Source organism: Hyperolius riggenbachi, chromosome 8 (genome assembly GCF_040937935.1).
Source record: "Hyperolius riggenbachi isolate aHypRig1 chromosome 8, aHypRig1.pri, whole genome shotgun sequence".
In the NCBI taxonomy this organism is placed as follows: Eukaryota; Metazoa; Chordata; class Amphibia; order Anura; family Hyperoliidae; genus Hyperolius; species Hyperolius riggenbachi.
Genome location: NC_090653.1, coordinates 110,948,885 through 110,975,593, shown reverse-complemented (window position 1 = coordinate 110,975,593; position 26,709 = coordinate 110,948,885). Strand labels below are relative to the sequence as shown.

The window sequence follows — 26,709 nt, the reverse complement described above, 5'->3', positions numbered from 1 at the left end:
GGAGTTCACGTCCCACTTCAGGTTGTCCGTGATGGTGGCGCCAAGGAACCGAGCGCTGTGTACCCTGGAGACCTCAGTGCCATCAATGGAGACCGGACTGGGAGACGGAGCGTTTCTTCTGAAGTCCACAATTAGTTCCACAGTTTTCGCCGTATTTAGTACAAGTTTATTTCCTTGCACCACAGATCATAGCTATGGTGGCCATGGTAACTATGCCTGTCCAAGAACGAATGTAACTGTGATTGTTATGGGGTAAAAGAGGGATCATGATGGCTCTGCTCCCTCTCCCAGGATGTTGCTGGTGTGCCACATTATCTTCCTCCTTTTCTTCCCTTCCTCTGTCAACTCCTTCTCTTCTTGACTGAATGCAAGCTCACCAGAAGGAGGTGTGTCCTTCTTTCTGCATTCCTGTGGTCTTCTGTGCATGGGAGGGAGAAGAGAAAACTGCAGCTCCAGCAATGAAAGATGGAATAGGGAGAGCCACCTGTGAAGCCCTCTGAATCAAGTGGGCTCTCACATTTTGTGGCAAACTTTTTCCATACTTACTCATGCATATGGCACCCATGTGTTTAAAGTTTCTTTACCTTTTAAATTGCTGCTAGCAGATCTTGCAAATAACAATGATTTGTTAAAAAGCTGAGGTATTAAAGAATGTCTCATTGTCCTACAGTAGAATGCAAAGATGATGATGATGATGGTTTCTAGTTAAAAGTAGTTAGGGTTGTGCTATGCAGACAAGCAGCAGTGCTGTTTAATTCCTGGGCTACTATGCTGCAGCTGCAAACTCCACAGACAGCATAAAGCCATGAGGATGATGAGTGGCTTGTGATGCAAATATACACTACTATTAGGAGTTCTGCCTGGTACAGACTGTGCTTAATTTTTTAACCCCACCAGCACTGAAATCTAAGATCCTGCAAATTCTATACTATAAGTTCACTACAGCATTACAAATGACTTATTCCTCCATTTTAAGATCTATTAAGTGCACTTAAGTAAAAGTACACTAACATTTTAAGGTTTACACACCTTCCAGGTATGCGAAGCAGATAAGTACTTGAATGTTAGAAGTGTGCAAGCTTTTATTATGATAATGATGTGAACAAGCTCTTGTAAATTCAGCATGATCAAACAAAGTTTAAGGTTCATAAGATATATAGTAAATGCTAGCACTGAGCTGAACTGTCTGTATTCTAAAGTCATGCATATAAACATTGTAAGTATAATTTTAATACTTTTTTTGTGAGTTCAAATATGCTGTCATGATAGCACGTTATGAATGAGCTTCTAAGTCACAAGTGTCTCCTAGAAAATGTCACCAAAGACTTAACACATCCTGTGCTACTGTCAGTTTAGTTTGTTCCCCTTTAATTGACCTTTGAAACTAAACCTGCCTTGCCCCTAGTATCTCTTTTGTGGATTCCATGTCAGCTAAGCCGCTTTTAAAAGAAGAAGTCAAAATACCTGGTAGCCAGGTTGGCAGTTATGAAAACCGAGACAAGTCCTGAGGCATGAGAGTTCGCTGTCAAAAAAATGCAAGCTATGTAAATTAGCCTTTTTGCAACCCTCATGTATAGGACAGGAAATCCACTGCAAACCACACAATTCCACACATCACCTTAGATGAGAATGAATGGAAAATACCCAATTTTGTTTGTATCAGTATCCAACTTTTTATCAGTAATTTTTAGTATGCCTTTTAGGAAATCTGAAATACTTCCTTTTAGGCTACCTTAGCAAAGAAGCTGAGAAATGCTTTGCAGGGCCAGATTTGCAATCCATCGCAGTGCTATAGTGATTGTGCAATGAGGATGAATAATGACAATCTACTTAGCTAGAAAACAGAACCTGTCTCTTCCTTCGTTCCTTTGATTAACTCCTTATTAGAGAATCCTATTCTGTACCCATACCTGCTGACCACTGGCGCTGTGACATAATTATACCATCTTACTTACATACATCATTTATACAGAATGGAAATATCTTATACCCTGTCACTCTAAAGGTGGCCACCAACGGTCCAACTTCCAAAAACATTGACTGACCGATCCAATAAATGCTTTTGGTTAGAAATGATTGATCATGTTCACTAACGGGAAGGGAACTTGCACCCAATCTCATCCAATCAATGGAATCGATTACTTTAAATTTCATTCAGGACACCACCTGTGGGCAACAGTAGTTAAGGATGAGTATCCAGATTTAGATCATAGCAATGGAGAATTTATTGTAAGCTCCTCTGAGGGACCACCTCTACTGAGAATGTTGTGAGTTTACAACGTTCCCTATCCTCGCTGATGCATCATCGAGAGATCTACTCAGATCATCTCGCCGAACCCTACCTGACACCATTGTTGCTTTAGATTCATCCACACAATATAGATATACTGAAATCCATATTTTTAGGCACTCTTTGGGGTCCTGCAGAAATTCTGCACTATATGATATAAGCACAGGCAAAACTACAAAAAAGAAAGAAAAGAGAACCAAACTGCAAATAAGGAACAGGCAACCGAGAGATGTGGGTAGCATTGCAAGCAATATACTTGTAATTGTTTTACTACTGTTTCCTACCATAACAATCTCTACCAGACTCCCATGCTTAAGTAATAAAGCGATTTCCAAATGTGGCACTGGGAGCAGATGTGGTACGTTGTCACAAATGTATTTATTACAATGCATTATTGAGATATAATTATACTGATGACTCTTTCCTGATCACAACAGTTTGTTTTTTCTGCAAGTTATTCTGTTTAAACCAAAATGAGAAATGTTTTTAATAGAAGGGAAAGACAATGAAAGTCTATTTATGATGGTAATTATGTAGCATACTACATCTCTGGTAACAGATGCAACCTTTACTTTTTGGGGGCAAGTATTCAAATGATGACAGTTTTGTATAATACAGCTAACTGATGTAGATTAAAAAAAAAAAAAAAAAAAAACTGATATATACTGATAAAGTTATACTTCCCCTCACTCTGGCAAAGTTAGTTCTAAGGTGGTCACATACTATACAATTTTTGGTTTTCAATTCAAGAATTGCAATCAATTTGTCTGATTGTAACTTTTGAAACATCTGACCAATGTATCACACACGTGGTACATTTTTCCCCAATAATAAAACAAATAAAAACTCTGAAAACAATTGCTGGGGTCTATAAATCAATAAATCATTAAATTTTCATAAAAATTATCAGAAAATTTAGCCACTCCTGATTACATTGATAATAAAATGAAATTTGATCAGATTTCTCAATTGAATAAAGAAAAAAAACACTTTACAACCAATCATTTTATCAAATTTACAGGTGTGTGTATATGTGTATGCATTCATGGATGTGTATTTCATTTTTTATGTACATGTGTGGGCGTGTGTGGGTGCATAGATGCGAGTCTGTATTTGTGTGCCGGCATGCATAATTGTGCACGTTAAGGTGGCCATATACACGGTGTCGCGGTGCCCTTCTGTTTTCCGAATCCAACGCTCTTCTGTTAGCCCTATACACGCCGACGCCGCATAGTACACCAGATTGTATGTGACATCACACACGCGCCACGCTGGCGGCATGCATAGGGCTAACGGAAGAGCGGTACATTCAGGAAGACAGATGGGCACAACGACACAGGACAGGTAATGTATGAATGCACACATACATGCACATCTATACACTGTGGGAACAGCGGCGAGGCGGTGGATGCGGCGGACACTGGCGGACTTGGCCGATTCCTGAGAAATTTCATATGGGCAGGCAGCAGATCTATCTCCAATCAGATTCGATCAGAGAGAGATCTGTCTCTTGGTCAATTAGCTCATGCATCGTCTGATGTATGGGCACCTAAGGGTGTGAGTTATAGAAAAGCATGCAGTGCAGGGATTTCCTAGATCACAAAGGTCATATTTACAGTCCAAAGGGGCATTTCATTCCATTGTAGATAAGATAACAGTAAGGGATGTGTTCAGTTCCAGGTGACTGGGAGCTGCCTTCTTCTGTCCTGGAAGATAAGTGTTCAGCACGAGTAAAAGACCTGCTACTCTTAAGCACTTACTTACTATACAAACTCCTAGCAGACTCCTCCAGAAGTTGCTATGGGTTTTCAGTTGTTTGGTCCTCTTACTTATGAAATGAGGAACCATATTTGAAAAGAATTCCTTCAGTACTCAGCATTAAAGCACATCTGTTCTGAAAGGCCAGGTTAACGAGTGATTCCTTTATTTGGTCTCTACATGAACCTAGACCCCTCTTCACAATTAAACGTAATAGCCCTATGGTGATTGGCCCTAAGCCTGTCAGCACTAACTACTAGCCCAGCTGAATGAATCTAATCAATAGAGCAAGGATCGTGGGAGTCTTCTTTCCATTTTTCCTCTACCTACTGGGAGCAATTGTTCGCCATCCTTTTGTTCATCTCCCTATGTGATCAAAAATCTGCTATTCTTTGGCTTATAATGCTCTTCCCAGGGAGAATCAAAATTTTAGATTTCAACCTGTGGAACACACAGATCTGAGCTGCTTATGCTCGGGCTGCAAGGAGGGTCTACATTTAGGCAGGCATGCTGACAAAAGAAAGTGGATTTTTTTTCCCCCAAAAGAGTGTATGAGTCTTAACTAGAAACTAATAATTACAGTTGTACAAACTAAAGGATTGGATTAACACACCAAGCTGTGCAAGAGTAAAACACAGTAATTAGTAGACCAACAATAATTCAGATATTCAGCTGTGTTAGGCAATAAAAGAATGGGGGACTACTGAAATAATTATAGCAAGGCACGCCAAAATGTCATGTTAACATTTATAGAAGTAAGAGTTTGAAAGCTCTGAGCTATTTCAGATCACATACAATTTTTTTTTGTAAAGGTTGCAATAGGCCTAATAATGAACATTGGCAATGCTCAGATCTCCATAGTTATAAATGTGATAAAATACTGTAGATATCATCTCCATACTTATATAAGCTTTAATGATCATACTTTTTTTTTTTTGCAGATTTTAACAGAAATTGGAAATGAAAATATGAGATCTCTGTTTTATCCATTAAACTGTATTATTATTTCAGAATATCTTGCTTTCCAGTATCCATATTCTAGTTGGCCTGATTTAGGTTTCCTGTCCTTATTCAATTAAAGTTTTCTCCTAAGTTTTCTCATAGGAGATAATTTTTCATTTCCTCTTTCAAAGCATTCTAAAATTGAAATAGTACCAAAAAGTAGGTGAACAGTATTGTCAAAATTATTTTTTTTAGTACTTTCTTGCTTGCTGGTGGCTTAAAATGCATTTTACTGATAAGATATGAAGGTATCACCTGTCAATAAATTGCCCTTGAAACCACCAGCAAGTAAGAAAGTACACAAAATCATTTTGATAGTACTTTTACTACTACTTTTGATACTTTTTTTTTTTAATTGTGCAATGCTGAAAAGTTATTTTAAAGAGAAGATGAAAAATGATCACCAAGGAGAAAACTCAGGTGAAATATGCATTGCATATGGGCCCCTGTCTTTTACCTTTATAAATAAAAAATGAGTCTTCTGACCGGACAGCACTCTATCTATTTAGAACCAATATATTTAGCGGATTGATCCTTAAATTAATTTGGTCCTTAAAAGCATTATTTGTGATTGGCCAATGCATGTTGGCTACCAGAAAATACTGTGTATTTCCAATTTTGTCCATACTTACTTTTCTACCAGACTCCAATTTAGTCTCCTTCATTGCAGTTGTCTCTTTTTGTATTCTTCTACTATAAATCTGCAACCACCAATGTTACTTTGGGAGTAATTGGTTGAAGAACCTCATTGGTAATCTCTAATCTCCACTTTAACATGGAGAAAGCTATAGGAAACAATACAGAGCAGGGATGTTTGCTCCCAATACTCTGCCAGTTTGCGCACACTTCAACAGGGGAAATGGCTGCAATGTAAGTCACTGGACCATGTACCACTACTTTTTCAAAGAAGAAATGGTAACGTGAATGGAGTTTCCAATTAGACACTTATCACCAACATAAAAAATGTGACATTTGTATAAGTGACCAAATAAATATGGCTTAAAATGTGGTAATCAGATTTTACAATGTGGGGAGAAAAAAATTGCATTTTTTGTTGGTCTTCACTTCTTTATAAATAGTATTTACATACACACACACACATAAACACACACACACGCACACACATACATACATGCACGCACACACATACATACATAAACACACACACGCACACACACACATACATACATAAACACACACACGCACACACACACATACATACATACACACACACACACACACACGCACACGCACACACACACATACATACATGCACACACACACATACATAAACACACACACACATACATACACACACACACACATGCACACAGGAACACACATACATACATACACACACACACACACACACATGCACACAGACACACACACACACACGCACACACATACATACATGCACGCACACACATACATACATGCACACACACACATACATAAACAAACACACACATATATACACACACATACATACATACACACATGCATACACATACATACACACACACACACACATGCACACAGGAACACACATACATACACATACACACACACACACGCACGCACGCACGCACACACACACACACACACACACACACACACACACACGCATACACACACACACCCTTAAAGACATTCCAGAAATTTAGTTTAAAGTTTAAATGAGTACTTGTTTTATTATTATTATTATTAATATTATTGATTCATATAGTTCCAGCATTTGTCACTGTGCTTTACTTAAAGATGAACTGTAATGAAAATAACATAATTAATTAAAATTGCTTATTTTTTACAATAATAATTTATTGATTATTTGGTCAGTGTTTGCCAATTATAAAATCTTTCTTCTCCCTGATTTACAATCGGAAATTAATAACTGGTGGTGACATCTTTAGTTCTGCCAGGTGATCTGTACAGAATGTCATTTACTGAGAGTTCTATGCTCAGAGAGAGATATTAGTTGCTTGGCATACAGTCATTATTTCCCACAATGCAATGAGGTTCACAGACAGCAAACTATCAGGACCAAGGTTATGACATCACACTGTGGGAGGAGTTTCACCACAATGTCAGCCCCACAGATGTTCCTAATGATCTATTCGAGAAAGATAAAGATTTCTTGGGGGGGGGGGGGGAGGTATCGGCTACTGTTCGGAATGAAGTTCAATCCTGGGTTAAATTTACTCTTTAAGTAAATATTTTACAAGCATGGACAATACAGATCAAAACCTTTATATGGCATACCTTAAAGGAATACTGTAAGGGGGTCGGGGGAAAATGAGTTGAAGTTACCCGGGGCTTCTAATGGTCCCCCACAGACATCCTGTGCCCGCGCAGCCATCCCCAATGGTCTGGCCCTGCCTCTGGTTCACTTATGGAATTTCAGACTTTAAAGTCTGAAAACCACTGCGCCTGTGTTGCCATGTCCTCGCTCCCGCTGATGTCACCAGGCGCGTACTGTGCGAGCCCAGTATGGTCTGTGCCTGCACCGTGCACTCCTGGTGACATCAGCGGGAGCGAGGACACGGCAACGCAGGCGCAGTGATTTTCAGACTTTAAAGTTTGAAATTCCAGAAGTGAACCGGAGGCGGGGCCAGAGCATCGATGAGTGGCTGCACGGGCACAGGATGCCTGCGGGGGACCATTAGAAGCCCCGGGTGACTTCAACTCATTTTCCCCCGACCCCGTACAGTATCCCTTTAAGGTACATATACATAAATGGGACAGTCAGGATATACAGCAATACCACAATAGAATATGAGAGAAGAACCTGGCTACTTGAGCTTGCAGTCTGTGGGAATAAGTAGCAGAGAGAAATAATAATGGTGGTGGAGGTCAGGGGTGGAGTTGTCTAGCTGTATATAGGATACAACTATATGGTTTATGCTTAGATTAGTTGGAAGAAAAGGTGGTTCAGTAACCAGCATCACTGAGTGAACATTTATTGTGCCTATCAATTCATTTCTGTTAGGCTAGGTCCACAGTAGGACGTTGCAGTGCTGTGTTATAGACTTTCACAGTGCGAAGTTAGCATTGCATTGTAATGTGTAACGTAATGCACACGTTACCAGGAACAGGAAAGCATACTTTTCGTTGTCTTTATGCTTCACTGTACCTACTGTATGTGACGGTAATGCAGCATTAATGTGCATTGCCACTTTTTTTGTTTCGTTGCGTTGTAATGTTGCTTTGCAAATTTACAACGCAGTGTCCTACTGAGCACCTAGCCTGAGACTTTCTCAGAAAGCCACCTAGAAGTCACTTTGAGGCAAAAATAATCTTGGTTACAAAGTTATTAAGTATGGCAGCATGTCTAGTGAATTTTTTGTTATTTTGTCATATCATTATTATTATTTGACTCTAGACAGATCTGGCATAAATTTGCTGCTTTATTTAATGAACGGATGGCAGCGCATCTAAACATTTTTTTGTGCCAGAATCTTACTGTATATTGCAGTACTTCAGAAAATAATATTTCTTCGTTGGACGTATAATTTCATAATTATTTAAATAAAATGATACTTTTTTCTACTTATAAAGGAAGCAACATCTTGATAAATTCTCCAATGTTATAATGGTCACTGCTCTCCCATCCTTTGCAGCAAAGTAAATATATACGTTTATGTTGATAAAATAAGTTCCGCTAGGCATGTGTGACCTGTGTCCTTTCCTATTCATAAATCCATGAGGTTGCTACAAACCAACTATCAAAGCTGAGTAAATTTACATGTAAAAAAATGACTTATATATTTGCATACATATCATAATGTGCTAAATTATTTATATAATTAATACTCATTTAAATAAACATTGCAACATAATTAAACTATAGCTATGTATACTTATAAGCATTCAGAACACTGCTTAATTTAATTAAAAATAATATTATTTTCCAATTCATGCTCGGAATATGTTACATCTGATTGATTTACTCACTTCCCATATAATTCCCAAAACACTTTAACCCCCACTCACCTTTTGCATATTAACACATTTTGCCTTTTTTTTTTTTGACAGATCCCATTTTTCTGTCTTAATTATTTTTCATATTTTCTATAGTTTTCTTTTTATGAAGGTTAATTCTTTATTTCAGAATAATCAGCTGTGCAATTATTTCTAGTGTTTCCTATACTGCACACTTTCTGATGTTGCTATTATTAGCTTGCACTCAAAATATAAAGAACAGAATACATAAAAAAAAAAAAATAACATTCAAAAAGTTCAATGTAGATATTATGTTTGGCACATAAAAAAATGTCTATGTCAAAAAAAAAAAAAAAAACCTTTTTGTAGTTACAGTATGCAGAGGATTTAAATTTGTTAATTTTTTATTTTGTAATTAAATTAGGATAAAATATATTAGCGCACTGTATGGTTATAAACTATTTTTAATTATTTTACGCAGCAATTTTTTTAATTTTCTTATTACGTTATTTTGATATTTGTACAATATTTGTTTAAAGCTGACATTCTCAGTGTGTGCCTCATTTTGTCTGTGTCTGTGACACTTGAACATTATTTATGGACCTTGCATATTCCAATGACAATGGATTAATTAAACCTTCTAATGGTCTATTATAAGCACAAAGAGCTGGAAAGTGAAAAGCGAAGTACACCCCCTCCATTCAGCATGTAAGGTACATGTTTTGTGCACTGCTAGTCCTTTCTATTCTGATGCTGGCTGCCCTAAGAGAGAGCTTTTGTTATTAGAAGGAAGAGATTACCAGGGCTTCACAATAGTTTTGTTTGTATGTTGACTTATTTTCTCTTTATTTCGTTTTAATATTGCCAGGGTACTGGACCTGTAAAGGCAATGCCTAGTAATAATGATTATCACATTAAGATATTAATTGATTTGTTTGGCTAAATACACGACAGATTAGCGGTATCCTATGCATGATTGTTAGCTGTTTACAGAACAACTGTAACAGGATTATTTAATGAGCCTGCAAAAAAAAAAAAAAAAAGCTGTGATAATGTGTGAAGTGTGCTGCTAACCTGCAGGAGACATGTCAAATTACTGTTGTCAGATGATGAGTTAAAGAGAATCTGTCATTCAGGCTATCCAAAGGCATAAGACAGAGCGTGTGGTTTTAAAGTGGATGTTCATTTGTCTGAAAGATATTTATATTTTTAATTAAATTTAATATTGGCATTAGAATGGCACAACCTAAAAAAAAACGGTCTGTAGAATAGACATTTTTCACTTGGTTTCCATTGAAAAAAAGGAATCGTTTGCTTTTCCTGTATCAAAAACATGCTTTGTAAATTACCTACGATTAAAGATATACTCATAATGAGTATAGGAACTTGTCTGATATCTTTTTTTTTCCCGATTGTTTTGTTTTTGATCCATTTCCGTTTGTTTGAAATTTTTGACCATTGTGTGGGATTGGGAGCAATTCTATCCTGCAACTGAGGGTATGTGGAAATAGCTTTATAACTCTGTTGAACTTTGGTCTGCTGAAGCTGGATTGGCTTTTCTCCTATGTAATGTTCATTCTAATAGCAAATGCTTTACACTTTAAAGCAGTTGTCCTCAAACTAAGGCCCGCGGGCCGAATGCGGCCCCCTGAGGCTTTTTTACCGGCCCTTCACACACAAAATGTACTATTTATATGTGGCCTGCTGTATCTTTAAATATTGGTGAATATAGAATAGCAGAGATGGCACTGCCCTTCCACATGGAAGCCAGAAAGCAGTCATTCGCCAATCAGAGGCCGGGGATCGTCGATCTCGTACATCGCTGCCGGGGACCGCAGCGCTGTACGCATGTAAACAATGGGGATTTCCTTCCCCTTTCGTTTACAAACAGCCTGCTAGCCACGATCGGAGCTTGAACAGTGTAATAAAAAAAATACTTAGTATTCACCAATAAAATGGAGTGAGTGTAACTCACCCCACATGCCTATTTTAAATTTGGAGGCTTGGTATTGGGGCTTTTTTTTGGGGGGGGGGGGGGGGTTGTGAATATTTGTATAGGTACCCATTAGACAGCAGGAGAAAATAGACAGCATTAAAAAATCACTTTATTGGCATTTGCATATAAAATGGTGCACAGGTGCATACAAAGAACAAGCATGCCATACACTGGTAGTTGTAAGTCATAACATACAATCAAAACCACATGGGCCTATATGCAATTCATTTTTTTATCTTGAGTTTTCTCCTAGGAGATGATTTTTCAACTTAAACTTAAAGTAACCTTTCAGCACTTTGTAATTGAAAAGGTACCAAAACGTAGGTGAAACGTACATTAAAAATCATTCTGTGTATTTACTTGCTTGCTGCTGGTTTAAAGGGCAAGGTCCTATATGCAATTAACTTTTTCTCCTGAGTTATCACTTAGGAGATAATTTTCATATTCTCTTTAAAATAACTTTTAAGCATCTTACAATTGGAAAAGTACTAAAAAGTAGGTGAAAAAATACTAACCTTATTATGTGTATTTTCTTGCTTCCCGGTGGTTTAAAAGGACATTTTATGAGAAGGTGTGACATACTGAAATTATTACCTAGGAGAAAACTCAGGAGAAATAGTAAATTGCATAAGGTCTATTTTGGCCATTAGTAATATGTATGAAGAAGAACATACAAAAATTAGACATCTACTGACTGAGAGATTGTTACCGTGGTGGGTCTCCAGAATAGGGCTTTATATTATTACAATTTAGGTTCATGATTCTCAATCTCTGTCCTCTTAATGTTGCTTAATGATATTGTCACCAGTATCACATGACTTGGTTACAATTGTCCAGTGGAAGCAGATGGAGGAAGGAATAATTTACTACTTCAACAAGGATTTATTACAATGGACTAAAGGAGTCTAAACTCTAATAAATAAAAATAGAATAAAAAAATAATAATAAATAGTTTTGCAGCTTTTTTCAGCTCGAAAAGCATCATTAATCAATGCTTTTGATGGCCGTAAAGTCCGTACCCACAAACAATTTTTGTTGTGACTTGTTCACATGTTTTTTGCGACGTGCAGTGACTGCGACCATCATGACAGATCGCATTGTGAGCAATCACCCGACCCGTAGACTGCAGTGCAAAGTACCGTGATCATGTCACACCTGTTGAGTGTTCCCGCGGTAGAAGATGGATCGAGGAACGATTGCTCGACAGGTGTTGTAGGGTCCCTGATCCATCTTCTGCTGGTCTTGTGGTGGTGGTCAAATACTTCTGTGTCTTGCCAAAAGACTGTGGCAACAAAAAGTGGCAGTAATGGCTGTACTAACTGTATCTGAAGACACCTGCAGTAACTGATTTCTGAATTCTTGTTTCCCTCATCTTAACCCTGCTCCCTAACCAGCTGAGCACAATGTTGAGACAGGTCTCTGGGCATCACTCAACAATCAAGAAGAAGCAGATAACTACCCAGTAACCTCCGCTCTACCACACCCTTTGTCTTATGTCCTCTGTTCAGTTATTTGATTTACACCTCCTGTATCAGCCCTCTGAGTGGTGCACAGCATTTTGAAGTGAGGTGAATTCTACCCAGAAGCTTCTTCTATACCATACCCATTCCCACCTTCTCTTACTTATTGCCCATGGAAATTGATATGGAAGAGGTATAGGAGTAAAAAAATAAATAAATAAACATTTCCCACGTATAACATTGTTTCAGTTTTTCAGTGCATGCAGCGCATCATGGCAGAAGGTGTATGGGGATGGTGTTCTGGTAATTGGGGACAACTTAATACACATTTCATATCTGTTATCCAAAATGACATGGAAAATGAAAACATGTCTGCATATTTTTGGCTGGAGAACCAATTCAAATAAAATAGAGCCCTTAACCACCCTGGCGTTCAATTGAGATCGCTAGGGCGGCTGCGGGAGGGTTTTTCTTAAATTAAAAAAAAACTATTTCATGCAGCCAACTGAAAGTTGGCTGCATGAAAGCCCACTAGAGGGCGCTCCTGGAGCATAATTCCGATCGCCTCCGGCGATCAGAATTAACAAGGAAGGCTGCAATGAGCAGCCTTCCTTGTTTGGCTTTCCTCGTCGCCATGGCGACGAGCGGAGTGACGTCATGGACGTCAGCCGACGTCCTGACGTCAGCCGCCTCCGATCCAGCCCTTAGCGCTGGCCGGAACTATTTGTTCCGGCTGCGCAGGGCTCGGGCGGCTGGGGGGACCCTCTTTCGCCGCTGCACGCGGCGATCAGGCAGCACACGTGGCTGGCAAAGTGCCGGCTGCGTGTGCTGCTTTTTATTTGATCAAAATCGGCCCAGCAGGGCCTGAGCGGCACCCTCTGGCGGTAATAGACGAGCTGAGCTCATCCATACCGCTAAGGTGGTTAAATATTCAATTGGCTGGCACACCTAATTTCTCCTTCAAATGAACTGACAGTCCAAGGGGTTTACATACTTTTGCCACATTCAAAATATTATATTTTTCATGTGATATCTGACCCTAAGGCCCATACGCTATTCACCTTTTCACCTGAGTTTTCTCCTAGGAGATAATTTTTCAACTTCTTTTTAAAATAACTTTTCAGCATTTTACAAATGAAAAAGTACTAAAAAGTAGATGAAAAGGTACTTGCAAAATTATTTTGAGTATTTTCTTGCTTGCTGGTGGTTTAAAACTGATTTTATTGACAAGTTTTAAAATATCACCTAGGAGAAAACTCAGGTGAAAAAGTGAATTGTATATGGCCCTAAATGTCTATACAATCCTCTAGCTTCACATGTTTGTTTATGTTACCCTTGCATGAGGGTAGTAACTTGGTTTTAGAATTTTGTGGACTATGGTCATTCAGAAAACTAATTCTACTTGTTTACAACAACATGGATAACTGCCGGAGAGCAGAAACACATGGAGGTTACATCACTACAGCACTCATTTTCAGCCTAACCGCTTTCATAAAAAAAACCATTGCACATCAGTGCTTCACAGGCTATTCTGTACTGTGGCATGTTGGCATAGTGTATACCACTCTTGCCTTGCATCACTAAGGCCTTGGTTCAAATCTGGGCCAGCACACTATCTGCTTGGAGTTTCAATGTTCTCCCTGTGTTTGTGTGGGAATACCTTTAAACTGCTATCTTCTTCCATAAGTAATTTGTAGCAGAGACGGGGCATGACTACAAATCAAGGGTCTACCTGCAAATCTTTAATGGGGTGCCCCAATGTTCACACCTCTTACCCCGTTTTGGCCTTCTTGGAACATATAACTAGTGTGGTCACCAATACCACACACACGCACGCATGCACACACACACACACACACTTTCCCATGAGCTCTCCTACCTATAACAAGTGTGATCACAACAGCTCCTGTTTTTGCATGGCTGCTGTGTCCACAAGGGAGGAAATAAGAAGTTGTACCTCTCACACAGCCCAGACTGCTCTCTCTATTTTTAGGGGAGGTGGTATTTTTTAGGCACTTAGAGAAGGAGTTGGGGATTAGATGGGGGTTTATTTCAGGCACTTACTGGTGGTTTAGGGTTAGGCGTTAGGTGGGGGATTCTTTTTAGGTACTTTTTAGGTGTTTGACTAATATGCTCAGCTTTTATGAGGTAGTGAATGCTAATATGGATATTGGGAATGCTGTAGATGTGATATACTTGGACTTTGCAAAGGCCTTCGACACTGTTCCCCACAAAAATCTGGTGCAAAAGTTGAGGATGCAAGGACTGGGGAAGAGTCTGTGTGCATGGATAGGGAACTGGCTAATGGACAGAAAACAAAGAGTTGTGGTCAATGGATCGTACTCAAAATGGGAGACTGTTAGCAGTGGGGTCCCACAGGGGTCTGTACTGGGTCCAGTGCACTTCAATTTATTTATTAATGACCTAGTAGATGCAGTAGTGAGCAATGTTGCTATTTTTGCAGATGATACAAAATTGTGCAGAATCATCAACTCTCAGGAAGATAGTGTCATATTGCAACAGGATCTGGATAGGATGGCTATATGGGCACATAAATGGCAGATGAAATTCAATGTTGAAAAATGTAAAGTCATGCATTTTGGTCATACCAATGGTCTAGTACCATACAAAATAAATGGGATACAGTTGGGGACATCACACTTGGAGAAGGACTTAGGAGTACTCATCGACAACAAGTTAAATAATCATACTCAATGCCATGCATTAAAAGTGAAATAAAAAGTCGAGATGCTAGCATAGTATTGCCCCTGTTTAACTCTCTAGTAAGGCCTCATCTGGAATATGGAATTCAGTTCTGGGCACCACATTACAAAAAAGATATTGCAGTTTTAGAGCAGGTGCAGAGACGAGCAACAAAATTGATACGTGAGATGGAAGGTCTCACTTACCAAGAAAGGTTAGATAAACTGGGTTTATTTAGTCTAGAGAAAAGACGCCTTAGAGGAGATCTAATTAACATGTATAAATACATCAGAGGGCAATATAATATCTTGGCGGATGAGCTTTTTGTCCCTAGGCCTTCTCAAAGGACTAGAGGACATGATCTGCGCATGAAGGAAAAACGGTTTAGCCATTTATTTAGGAAAGGGTTCTTTACAGTAAGAGTGATTAAGATGTGGAATGCATTGCCACAGGAAGTCGTTATGGCAAACGCTATACCTGCATTTAAAGGGGGCTTAGATGCTTTCCTTGCGTTGAAAGACATCCATGGCTACAATTACTAGGTAATGCCAAATGATGTTGATCCAGGAATTTTATCTGATTGCCATCTGGAGTCGGGAAGGAATTTTTCCCTTTTGGGGCTAATTGGACCATGCCTTGTAAGGGTTTTTTCGCCTTCCTCTAGATCAACAGGGATATGTGAGGAAGCAGGCTGATGTTGTACTTTGTACTGGTTGAACTCGATGGACGTATGTCTTTTTTCAACCAAAATAACTATGTAACTATGTATGAGGGAAGGTTTCAAGTTAGAATGGGTGTCGGTGTCGGGTAGTTCATAGTAAAATATCGGTAATGTAAATTACCAATATGACTACGTGATTACAGCTCACTTTACATATTTTCTATTAGGAAGTCATAGTGGTGTCTAGCGTTTGTGTGGGAACAATAAACAAAGTAATAATATGTAATATAGTATGTACAGTAGTCTCTACATCAGGAATAGAGTTTGAAAAACACCTACTATTAGGTCAAAGGCTTACTCATTGACTCTTTTAGTTAGCCAATAAATGGTATCATCCTGATTCAAAGCATCCTGGTAATACAGTACAGGTAGTCCCGTCCCTGACTTATGAACGTCCGACTTACAAATGACCCAGCGACACGAACGGCATGGATTCAGTGTTTCCATGGGAACAAGCCCCCATTTTTTTCTCAAATTGGACTTGTAGTTTTTGAGAAAATCGATTTTAAAAAATTTAAGAAAAAATGGCTTTTAAACTTGTATAAGCAGGCACAGAGGGTAGAGGTGACACAGAGGGGGACAATGGAGGCACAGGGGGCACAGAGGAGGTACAGGGGACAGAGATAGCTCATTGTTCCAACTTAAGAACAGATTCAGGTTAAGAACGAACCTACAGTGCCTATCTCGTTCGTTAACCGGGGACTACCTGTACAGTATACATTAAATAGCATAAAAACATTGCAATGTCTGAAGCTGACCCTGAGAGAATTCCTTTTTTTATATAGCAAGATCAAATTTTTCACTTTAAAAAAAAACAAAAAAACATAGGTGAATTTGATAAAATAATTAAAAAGGAATTGTAACCAAGGATTGAACCTCATTCCAATCAGTAGCTGATAGCCCCTATCCCATGAGAAATCTTACCGTTTCTTAAATAGATCATCAGGGGTTCTGTATGACTGATATTGTGGTGAAACCCCTTCCACAGTGTGATGTCAGGACTATGGTCCTGACAGTTTCCTGTCTGTGAACCTCGTTGCATAGTGGTAAAAAAGGGCTGTTTCCAAATGTCAAGCAACCAGGATTTCCCTCTGTGCATATGTATAGCTTTAAAAAAAATCAACCTTTTAGCCTATCACATTGTTAGTGGGTGTGGTTATAGATGATAACAGTTGATGCTGTCTGTTATTTTTCATGTCTGCCAGCAGTAAAGATGATGATGTGCAGGCTGATTGTGGATCAAGCAATATGAACATATTACATCGGCGAGTATTAATCCATTCTTGATCTCTCTTCTTGATCAATGATCTCTCTTCTATTTTTTGAACTAAGCAAGCTCTAGTCTGAAAACGACTCTATCAGCCCCATTCCTTCATAGCAGGAGTGATATGATTTCTCACAGTACTTACCACAGGGAATTCGCCTGAACATGGGTGTTTTTACTGTGAACTATTTTAATAACTGATCACATATTTAAATGCTGAGATAGTGAATTATGTAACAAGGTTTCCCAGCATTTACCATAAAGATGCATACTTCCTGTGACTAAGCACTACAAGACTTCCTTCATTCCAACAGGTGTCAGACTGTTTTCTTAATCCTCCAAGCCCAGTCCTGTCTGTAAGTAGCTACCTATAGATATATACCAACATTTCTCTCATTGCTTACCAGTGATCCTTACGTAAATGTCACAGTTACAGATTTCCAAAACAACTTGCGTGTGTCACACCACCGACGTAACTGACAAAGGTTAATATGACAGCTGTAAACGCCAAATATTTACCATGACATCTGGAAAAATATCTAAAAAAAGCATCTAAGAAAAATCCCAAAATAGTTACGTATCGGCAATTTTTTTATTGGGGTAATGTGAACAGAGACTGCATGGGCCCTTTTAGGAGATACTTTTTTATATCCTGTGTAAAAATAACTTTTCAGCACTCTGTAATTGAAAAAGTACCAAAAAGTAGGAGAAAAAGTACTGTTAAAATTATCCTTAGTATTTTCTTCCTTGCTAGTGGCTTACAGGGCATTATATTGGTAAGGAGTGAAAACTCAGGAGAAGGGTCCATATGCAATTCACTTTTTCTCCGGGGTGTTCTAGGTGAAATTTTTACAACTTGTCATAAAATGCCTTTCAAGCCAACAGCAAGTAAGAAAATACTCAAAATAATTTTGTCAGTACTTTTTCACCTACTTTTGGGTACTTTTTCAATTTAAAGTTATTTTAAAGAGATGAAAATTATCTCCTAGGAGGTAACTTAGGAGAAAAAGTCAATTGCATATCCATGCATGCGTGCATCCGCACAAACCGTCAACCAGACCAGGTCTCTAGCCACTACAGAGGAAACAGCAGGAGATGGGGTGACTTCAGGAAATGGGCTGACTGCAATACTTTATGTTAGCCTCACGTATCCTTTGAAGCTGAATACCCACCACCCGATGGGTCCAGCAACATCCCATTGACCATGCCCCCTTAACGTTCAGCGACTCCTCTTCCTGCTTGCAACATCATGCGATGTTACACAACGGCAAACGACAGGCACGAACTGGAAGTCAAGTTATCGCGGTACTTTGCACTGAGTCATCAGGAGTCTTAAAGATCCGATCTGCCATGATGTCAGCGCACGTCATTATACGTTGTGTGAATGTATGCCTGTACCCACTTCACAAGAGTGTGGAAATGACCGCTCATTGCTCAAATAATCGCCGGTCGTCAGAAAAGTTGTCGGTAAAACCGTGTCGTGGGTATGGGCTTTAAAACAAAGCTGAAATACGTATTTTAAAAAGTGATTCACCCACCTGGGGCTTCTCCCAACCCCCTGCAGCCATCCTGTCCCGTGCCAGTACTCAAAGATCCTCCAGTTCCCTGCCACAGTTTCTTCACCACTGACATACAAGTTGACGCCCACTGCACCTTCGCAGCCCTGGCTGCGCACATCCTCATTCACGCTCCTGTGGTCGGGAGCATCCTGTACAAGCGCATAAAATATCTACTCGCATGGCCAGGGCCAGCGACTGAACAAAGAGAAACTGAGCTGCAACGGGCGAGCGGAGGATCGTTGTGTACCAGAGCGGGACACGGCGGCTGCAGAAAGCTGGGAGAAGCCCCATGTAAGTGAAACTCTTTTTTTTTTTATTCTTTCTGGGTCACTTTAAGACTGCAGTAAGGAATGTTGGAAAAGAGAGGATCAACATCAGAGGTGGTTTTGTATTTTAGTGGGCAGAATAAAATAAATGTGGAAGTGGCAGGATTAATTTCTGCTCGAAATCTATAGGACTCTGTGGGGTATTTCAGAATTTTCGAACTAACACTGGGAATCTCTGCAGAGCATGCATTAGGATGTCCCACACTTACAACTAATACAGTGGGATGCGAAAGTTGGGGCAACCTTGTTAATCGTGATGATTTTCCTTTATAAATCATTAGTTGTTACGATAAAAAATATCAGTTAAATATATCATATAGGAGACACACACAGTGATATTTGAGAAGTGAAATGTAGTTTATTGGATTTACAGAAAGTGTGCAATAACTGTTTAAACAAAATTAGGCAGGTGCATACATTTGGGCACCACAAAAAATAAATAAAATCAATATTTAGTAGATCCTCTTTTTGCACAAATTACAGCCTCTAAACGCTTTCTGTAGGTTCCAATGAGAGTCTGGATTCTGGTTGAAGGTATTTTGGACCATTCCTCCTTACAAAACATTTCTAGTTTATTAAGGTTTGATGGCTTCTGAGCATGGACAGCGCTCTTTAACCCACACCACAGATTTTCAATTATATTTATGTCTGGGGACTGAGATGGCCATTCTAGAACATTGTACTTGTTCCTCTGCATGAATGCCATAGTGGATTTTGAGCAGTGTTTAAAGTCGTTGTCTTGTTGAAAGATCCAGCCCTGGTGCAGCTTCAGCTCTATCACTGAATCTTGGACATTGGTCTCCAGAATTTAATATTACTGAGTGGAATCCATGTGTCCCTCAACTTTACAAGATTCCAATTCCCTGCACTGGCCACACAGCCCCACAGCATGATGGAACCACCACCATATTTTACTGTAAGTAGCAGGTGTTTTTCTTGGAATGCTGTGTTGTTTTTCCTCCATGCATAATGCCACTTGTTACGCTCAAATAAATCATCAGTCCACAGCACCTTATTCCAAAATGAAGCTGGCTTGTCCAAATGTGCTTTACCATACCTCAAGCAGCTCAGTTTGTGCTGTGGGTGGAGAAAATGCTTCCTCTGCATCACTCTCGCATCACTCATACAGCATCTCCTTGTTTAAAGTGCGCCAAATGATGGTGAATAATCTTTGTCTTCAGGTCCTTTGATAGTTGTTTTGAGACCCCCATGTTGCTACTATTCAGAGAAAATTAAAAGAGGAGAGAAACTTACAATTGACCTGTAATGATCCGCTCAGCTGTCTGCACAGGCAGACAGCTGTTTGACCATTCCTTAAGTCTGAGGGCTGCAGGTCTCTGGAAAAGAGACCTGTCTTTACTTTGCAAGTTTCAGACTTGCTCTGTCACTGAGGAATTTGCATACACTTGTCATGCAAATTGCCTAGCCGCCTCCTTTGAAGGCTTGCAGTATAAATACCATGTTCTTCCAGGATCCTTTGCTGGTCATGATGGTTTGTTACTGCTAAAACACTCCTGGAGTGTCAGCCTTGCTATTGTTTGCTAAAGATTACCTTAGAGTATTCCCGGGAACTGCACTAGGCATCCCTCTAGTGCAGTCAGGTCGTATTATTTGTACTGCCTTGTTCTCCCTCTCTGTCTCGATTGCCTTGTCGCCAGCGGCGGTCGACAGGGAATCATTTTTTCTGTCTGGGAGTGTAGGCCAGAGCTGCGGTTGCTACTGGCTGCTCCATCTGTCTGGATTGCATTTGCCCTAGTGGTAGTGGCAGTGCTTCCTTCTGTGTTCTGCCTTAGGGGTGCTAGTCAGAGCAGCGGTTGCTACTGCTTACTCCTTCTGTCTGTCTTGCCGTGTGACTCGCACTCACTCTGGCGGAAAGAGCAGTGGATCCTGCTAGGCCTGTTCCTGTACTCGGATCACACTTGCTCTGGTGGAAAAGAGCAGTGGATCGTGCTAGCTCTGTTTCTGTACTGGGATCACACTTGCTCTGGTGGAAAAGAGCAGTGGATCCTGCTAGCCCTGTTTCTGTACTTGGATCACACTTGCTCTGGTGGAAAAGAGCAGTGGATCCTGCTAGCTCTGTTGCTGCAATTGAATCACACTTGCTCTGGTGGAAAAGAGCAGTGGATCCTGCTAGCACTGTTTCTCTACTTGGTTCACACTTGCTCTCGTGGAAAAGAGCAGTGGATCCTGCTAGCTCTGTTTCTGTTCTTGGTTCACACTCGCTCTGGCGGAAAGAGCAGTGGATCCTTCCTGTCCTGTCCCTGAACCCGGATCGCACTCGCTCTGGCGGAAGAGCGGTGGATCTTATCTGACCTATTTCTGTTTTCCGTTCGTCTGTCTGAAGCAAACGCTTGTGATTGCCTGAGGTAAGGCAGCCGTTTAGCAAGAGTTCCTGTTATTTGTTCATTTGTGTTCATTTGTTAGTCAGGGTGGCGTGCGTCTCTGTTGCCCTTATCGTGTGGAGACCGCGCCGTAAACGCGCTTGTCACTGTTGCGCCTAACGCGCGGTGACCACGTTTAGGTATTGCATTTGTTATTTTCGTTGACATTCTCATTGTACGATATGCTGTGCCTTTCACTCTGCTCCTGTGTTTAACCTTTACTCTGTCTTGTGTCCCTGTTGGCAATCACCACTCTTGCGATTGCGTTCACACTTTGGTTTTCGCTGTTGTATGTCGACCGTCGCCGGGCGGCGACTAGATTGGTAGACATACATACATTCTGTCTCTGTGCTCTCTCCCTCGAGAGAAACTATCCTGCTCCGTATTGCCCCATTACGTACAATCCTTATCTGATATCTGTGGCTGTGCAGAGGCTCCATCTGCCGGTTGGAATTCCTCTCTACGGGTGCATCCGCACCTTAGCTGGGTTCTCTTATCCAAACATTTGTGGAGGATTTCCGTGGTGTCGGCGCGCAGGTCGTGCGCTGACCACGGAGATAATTCCACAATCGTTACCTGACCCCCTTAAATACTCTTTCTCATAATTGGATTCACCTGTGTATGTAAGTCAGGGGTCACTGAGCTTTCCAAGCCAATTTGAGTTCCAATAATTAGTTCTAAAGGTTTTTGGAATCAATAAAATGACAACAGTGCCCACATTTATGCACCTACCTAATTTTATTTAAACAATTATTGCACACTTTCTGCAAATCTAATTAACTTCATTTCACTTCTCAAATATGTGTGTGTCTTCTATACGATATATTTAACTGACATTTTTTATTGTAAAAACCAACGATTTATACAGGAAAATCATAACAATTAACAAGGTTGCCCAAACTTTCACATCCCACTGTAGCTGCTGTTTAACATACAAAGAAATAAGGATATCCTATCTAATTGTCAAATATCCTTTCAATTTGACCAATTCATTTCTACTATGACCAGCAATGTACATTTCACCACGCACCTATCAAAAAAAAAATTCCTTTTAATTTTGGAAGTGCATGAAAAAAGAATGCAAAATTAGCCAAAGTGGCCTCAGTTCACTAAAAGCAGTTCGGTAAAATCATTTAGTTTGGTGAAATACTGCATTTGGTATTTTACACTTTTTGGTGAGTGTCTCTTACCAGCTGTGGAACAGGTTAGTGGTGAAGCAGGAAGCTGCGTGCATGATGCGGGGTTTTCTGTCCAGTGCATCCCCAACATCCCTTTAGATGTACTGAAGCCACCAGGGTGAGTTCTTCTGTATAACAGTATACAGATATTCACATCTCTAGAGGGATCCAGAAAAGACTCATAACAAGATTCTTTCCCCTGCTCTGCTACAGTGAAGTCCCGCCTTCCAGGGTGTCGGACCAAATCAGGGTGAGAAGCCAGGCTGTGTGGCTTTCCCTATTGGCTGCCTGGCTTTCATTATTGGCTGGCTGTCAAGGTTACTGCATGGAAAGAGCATGGAGTGAGTTAAGAGCTGGAGAAAAATACCAAACACTTTTGCCCGATTTACAGAATGTGTAAATCTTTGTGAAATGCAATTTCTTAACATTTCTTGAGGCAATTACCGCACAAGTCAGTAATTCTAATTTTCAGTGTGGTAATAGCTTGAGTAAATTGGAATTTGGGAAGCTGATTGGTAAAATCAGCTGTTTCCAGCATTACTGAATGCAATGCTTAGTGAATTGAGGCCAATTTGAGACTTTTCACTGCCATATAAGTTCCTATGTCCTTCACAAATTCACAGGGATTTTGGTATTGTCATTTGCTTCCTGGTATCATTACCAACTGATCACTGGACAGCCTTTTTTCAAATAACTTCACACTTCACATTCCGCATATTAGTTTTCCATACACTGTGACATTCCTTACCACTGTCTGCTGATATATTTCCATAACAAACTGAGTTTTTTATTATTCTTGTATATACAATCTAAGACTGATTACATCAACCTAAATCTTTGCTGTCAATGTAATGAGATGACCTGTGACTTTAAGGACGTCCCCTAAAATCATGCATGAATTTTTAAACCAGAAAAGGGTGGAATCATCAGGACATTCATACAACTGGAAGAGAAGCAATGGCAGTTACTATACTTGCCAGCAAAATAAAATAATTTGTTGCTGCTACAAGTAAATAATAGAAAGGTGATATCAGAATCTGATTGGGGCTCTGGATAAAACATTATCCAATTGTTTTGTTTAACCCCCTGAGTCAAAAAACAGTCAATGTTTTTTTAAACAAATTTTATTAGATTTTCACATAAACAAAGTTTATACATTTGTCACATTTGCCTCAACAAGTTGGGATCTTTTGAATGGGTGGTCATCTCGTTGCAAGACGTGACAATAAGTTTGAAAGACAAAATGTAAATTGTGCTTGTATACAGAACATAGGAACAACAGTTCTCCCTCCCCACACTCTGGTTTATGTTTTTTGTGCAGTGCAAGTTACTATCTGACGAGTCAGTAAGACATAACCGAATAAATCAGTAATCTGTGTACCAATATTTTTTAGCATTTTTTACATTTGTTTTTAAGGTACTGTATTCTGTTTATAAATATTGTACTGTATTCTATTTATAAATGCATTGTCAGTGTGGCATTATCTGCTAACAATCACGACAAGGAATCATGGGAGGATAATTCCTGTGTCCAAAAGATTGTTAATACAAGAGGCAGCATCACACTGTCAAATAGCTAAAGCTACATACTCACCGCAGCGATGCAGGAAGAAGGATCCAGAGACGTCCTCCAATGACAAGAGCTTCCCAATCCATCTTCCTGTGGGCAACATCCCTCACTGCTACACGAGATTGCCTGATGGGCTTGAATGGGGAGTCAAACAAACACGTTACTTTGCGAGTCATCTAGGATCTTAAAGATCCGATCTGCTGTGAGTCATTATCATTGTGCAATGCTAAATGTCATTTGCATGATTGTGCGCCTGTACCCACATTGCGAGATCATAGAAACGACCGCTCGTTGCTCAAAAAATCGCCGGTCATCAGAAAAATCACCAGGAAAATTGTGCGGTGTGTAGGGGCCTTTAGAAAGTGCAGCAGGGCAAGATTGATGATCAGCCTCATCAAATAGCTAAGAGAGTGCAGCAGGGTAAGAATCATGATCAGCCTCAACAAATAGCTAAGAGAGTGCAGCAGGGTAAGAATCATGATCAGCCCCATCAAATAGCTAAGAGAGTGCAGCAGGGCAAGAATCATGATCAGCCCCATCAAATAGCTAAGAGAGTGCAGCAGGGCAAGAATCATGATCAGCCCCATCAAATAGCTAAGAGAGTGCAGCAGGGTAAGGATCATGATCAGCCTCATCAAATAGCTAAGAGAGTGCAGCAGGGTAAGAATCATGATCAGCCCCATCAAATAGCTAAGAGAGTGCAGCAGGGCAAGAATCATGATCAGCCCCATCAAATAGCTAAGAGAGTGCAGCAGGGCAAGAATCATGATCAGCCCCATCAAATAGCTAAGAGAGTGCAGCAGGGTAAGAATCATGATCAGCCTCATCAAATAGCTAAGAGAGTGCAGCAGGGCAAGAATGATGATCAGCCTCATCAAATAGCTAAGAGAGTGCAGCAGGGCAAGAATGATGATCAGCCTCATCAAATAGCTAAGAGAGTGCAGCAGGGCAAGAATCATGATCGGCCCCATCAAATAGCTAAGAGAGTGCAGCAGGGCAAGAATGATGATCAGCCTCATCAAATAGCTAAGAGAGTGCAGCAGGGCAAGAATGATGATCAGCCTCATCAAATAGCTAAGAGAGTGCAGCAGGGCAGGAATCATGATCATCCCCATCAAATAGCTAAGGTAGTGCAGCAGGGCAAGAATGATGATCAGCCTCATCAAATAGCTAAGAGAGTGCAGCAGGGCAAGAATCATGATCAGCCCCATCAAAAAGCTAAGAGAGTGCAGCAGGGCAGGAATCATGATCAGCCTCATCAAATAGCTAAGAGAGTGCAACAGGGCAAGAATCATGATCAGCCCCATCAAATAGCTAAGGTAGTGCAGCAGGGCGAGAATCATGATCAGACTCATCAAATAGCTAAGAGAGTGCAGCAGGGCAAGAATGATGATCAGCCCCATCAAATAGCTAAGAGAGTGCAGCAGGGCAAGAATCATGATCAGCCCCATCAAATAGCTAAGAGAGTGCAGCAGGGCAAGAATCATGATCAGCCTCATCCAATAGCTAAGAGAGCGCAGCAGGGTAATAATGATGATCAGCCCCATCAAATAGCTAAGGTAGTGCAGCAGGGCAAGAATGATGATCAGCCTCATCAAATAGCTCAGAGAGTGCAGCAGGGCAAGAATCATGATCAGCCCCATCAAATAGCTAAGAGAGTGCAGCCGGGCAGGAATCATGATCAGCCTCATCAAATAGCTAAGAGAGTGCAGCAGGTTAAGGATCATGATCAGCCTCATCAAATAGCTAAGAGAGTGCAGCAGGGCAGGAATCATGATCATCCCCATCAAATAGCTAAGGTAGTGCAGCAGGGCAAGAATGATGATCAGCCTCATCAAATAGCTAAGAGAGTGCAGCTGGGCAAGAATCATGATCAGCCCCATCAAATAGCTAAGAGAGTGCAGCAGGGCAGGAATCATGATCAGCCTCATCAAATAGCTAAGAGAGTGCAGCAGGGCAAGAATGATGATTAGCCCCATCAAATAGCTAAGGTAGTGCAGCAGGGCAAGAATCATGATCAGCCTCATCAAATAGCTAAGAGAGTGCAGCAGGGTAATAATGATGATCAGCCCTATCAAATAGCTAAGAGAGTGCAGCAGGGCAAGAATCATGATCAGCCGCATCAAATAGGTAAGAGAGTGCAGCAGGGCAGGAATCATGATCAGCCCCATCAAATAGCTAAGAGAGTGCAGCAGGGCAGGAATCATGATCAGCCTCATCAAATAGCTAAGAGAGTGCAGCAGGGTAAGGATCATGATCAGCCCCATCAAATAGCTAAGAGAGTGCAGCAGGGCAAGAATGATGATCAGCCTCATCAAATAGCTAAGAGAGTGCAGCAGGGTAATAATGATGATCAGCCCTATCAAATAGCTAAGAGAGTGCAGCAGGGCAAGAATCATGATCAGCCCCATCAAATAGCTAAGAGAGTGCAGCAGGGCAAGAATCATGATCAGCCCCATCAAATAGCTAAGAGAGTGCAGCAGGGTAAGGATCATGATCAGCCCCATCAGATAGCTAAGAGAGTGCAGCAGGGAAAGAATCATGATTAGCCCCATCAAA

The 26,709-nt window shown here is 40.4% G+C and overlaps 1 protein-coding gene across 1 annotated transcript in view; it reads left to right on the top strand.

Moving 5' to 3' along the window:
• LOC137527392 (repetin-like) overlaps positions 1 to 26,123 on the top strand; it is a 43,396-nt gene extending 17,273 nt beyond the window's left edge. The window contains exon 2 of the mRNA XM_068247905.1: positions 24,510 to 26,123. Coding sequence (XP_068104006.1) covers positions 24,510 to 26,123 — 1,614 coding nt within the window. The remainder of the gene's footprint in view (positions 1 to 24,509) is intronic.
• Positions 26,124 to 26,709: the final 586 nt, after the last annotated feature.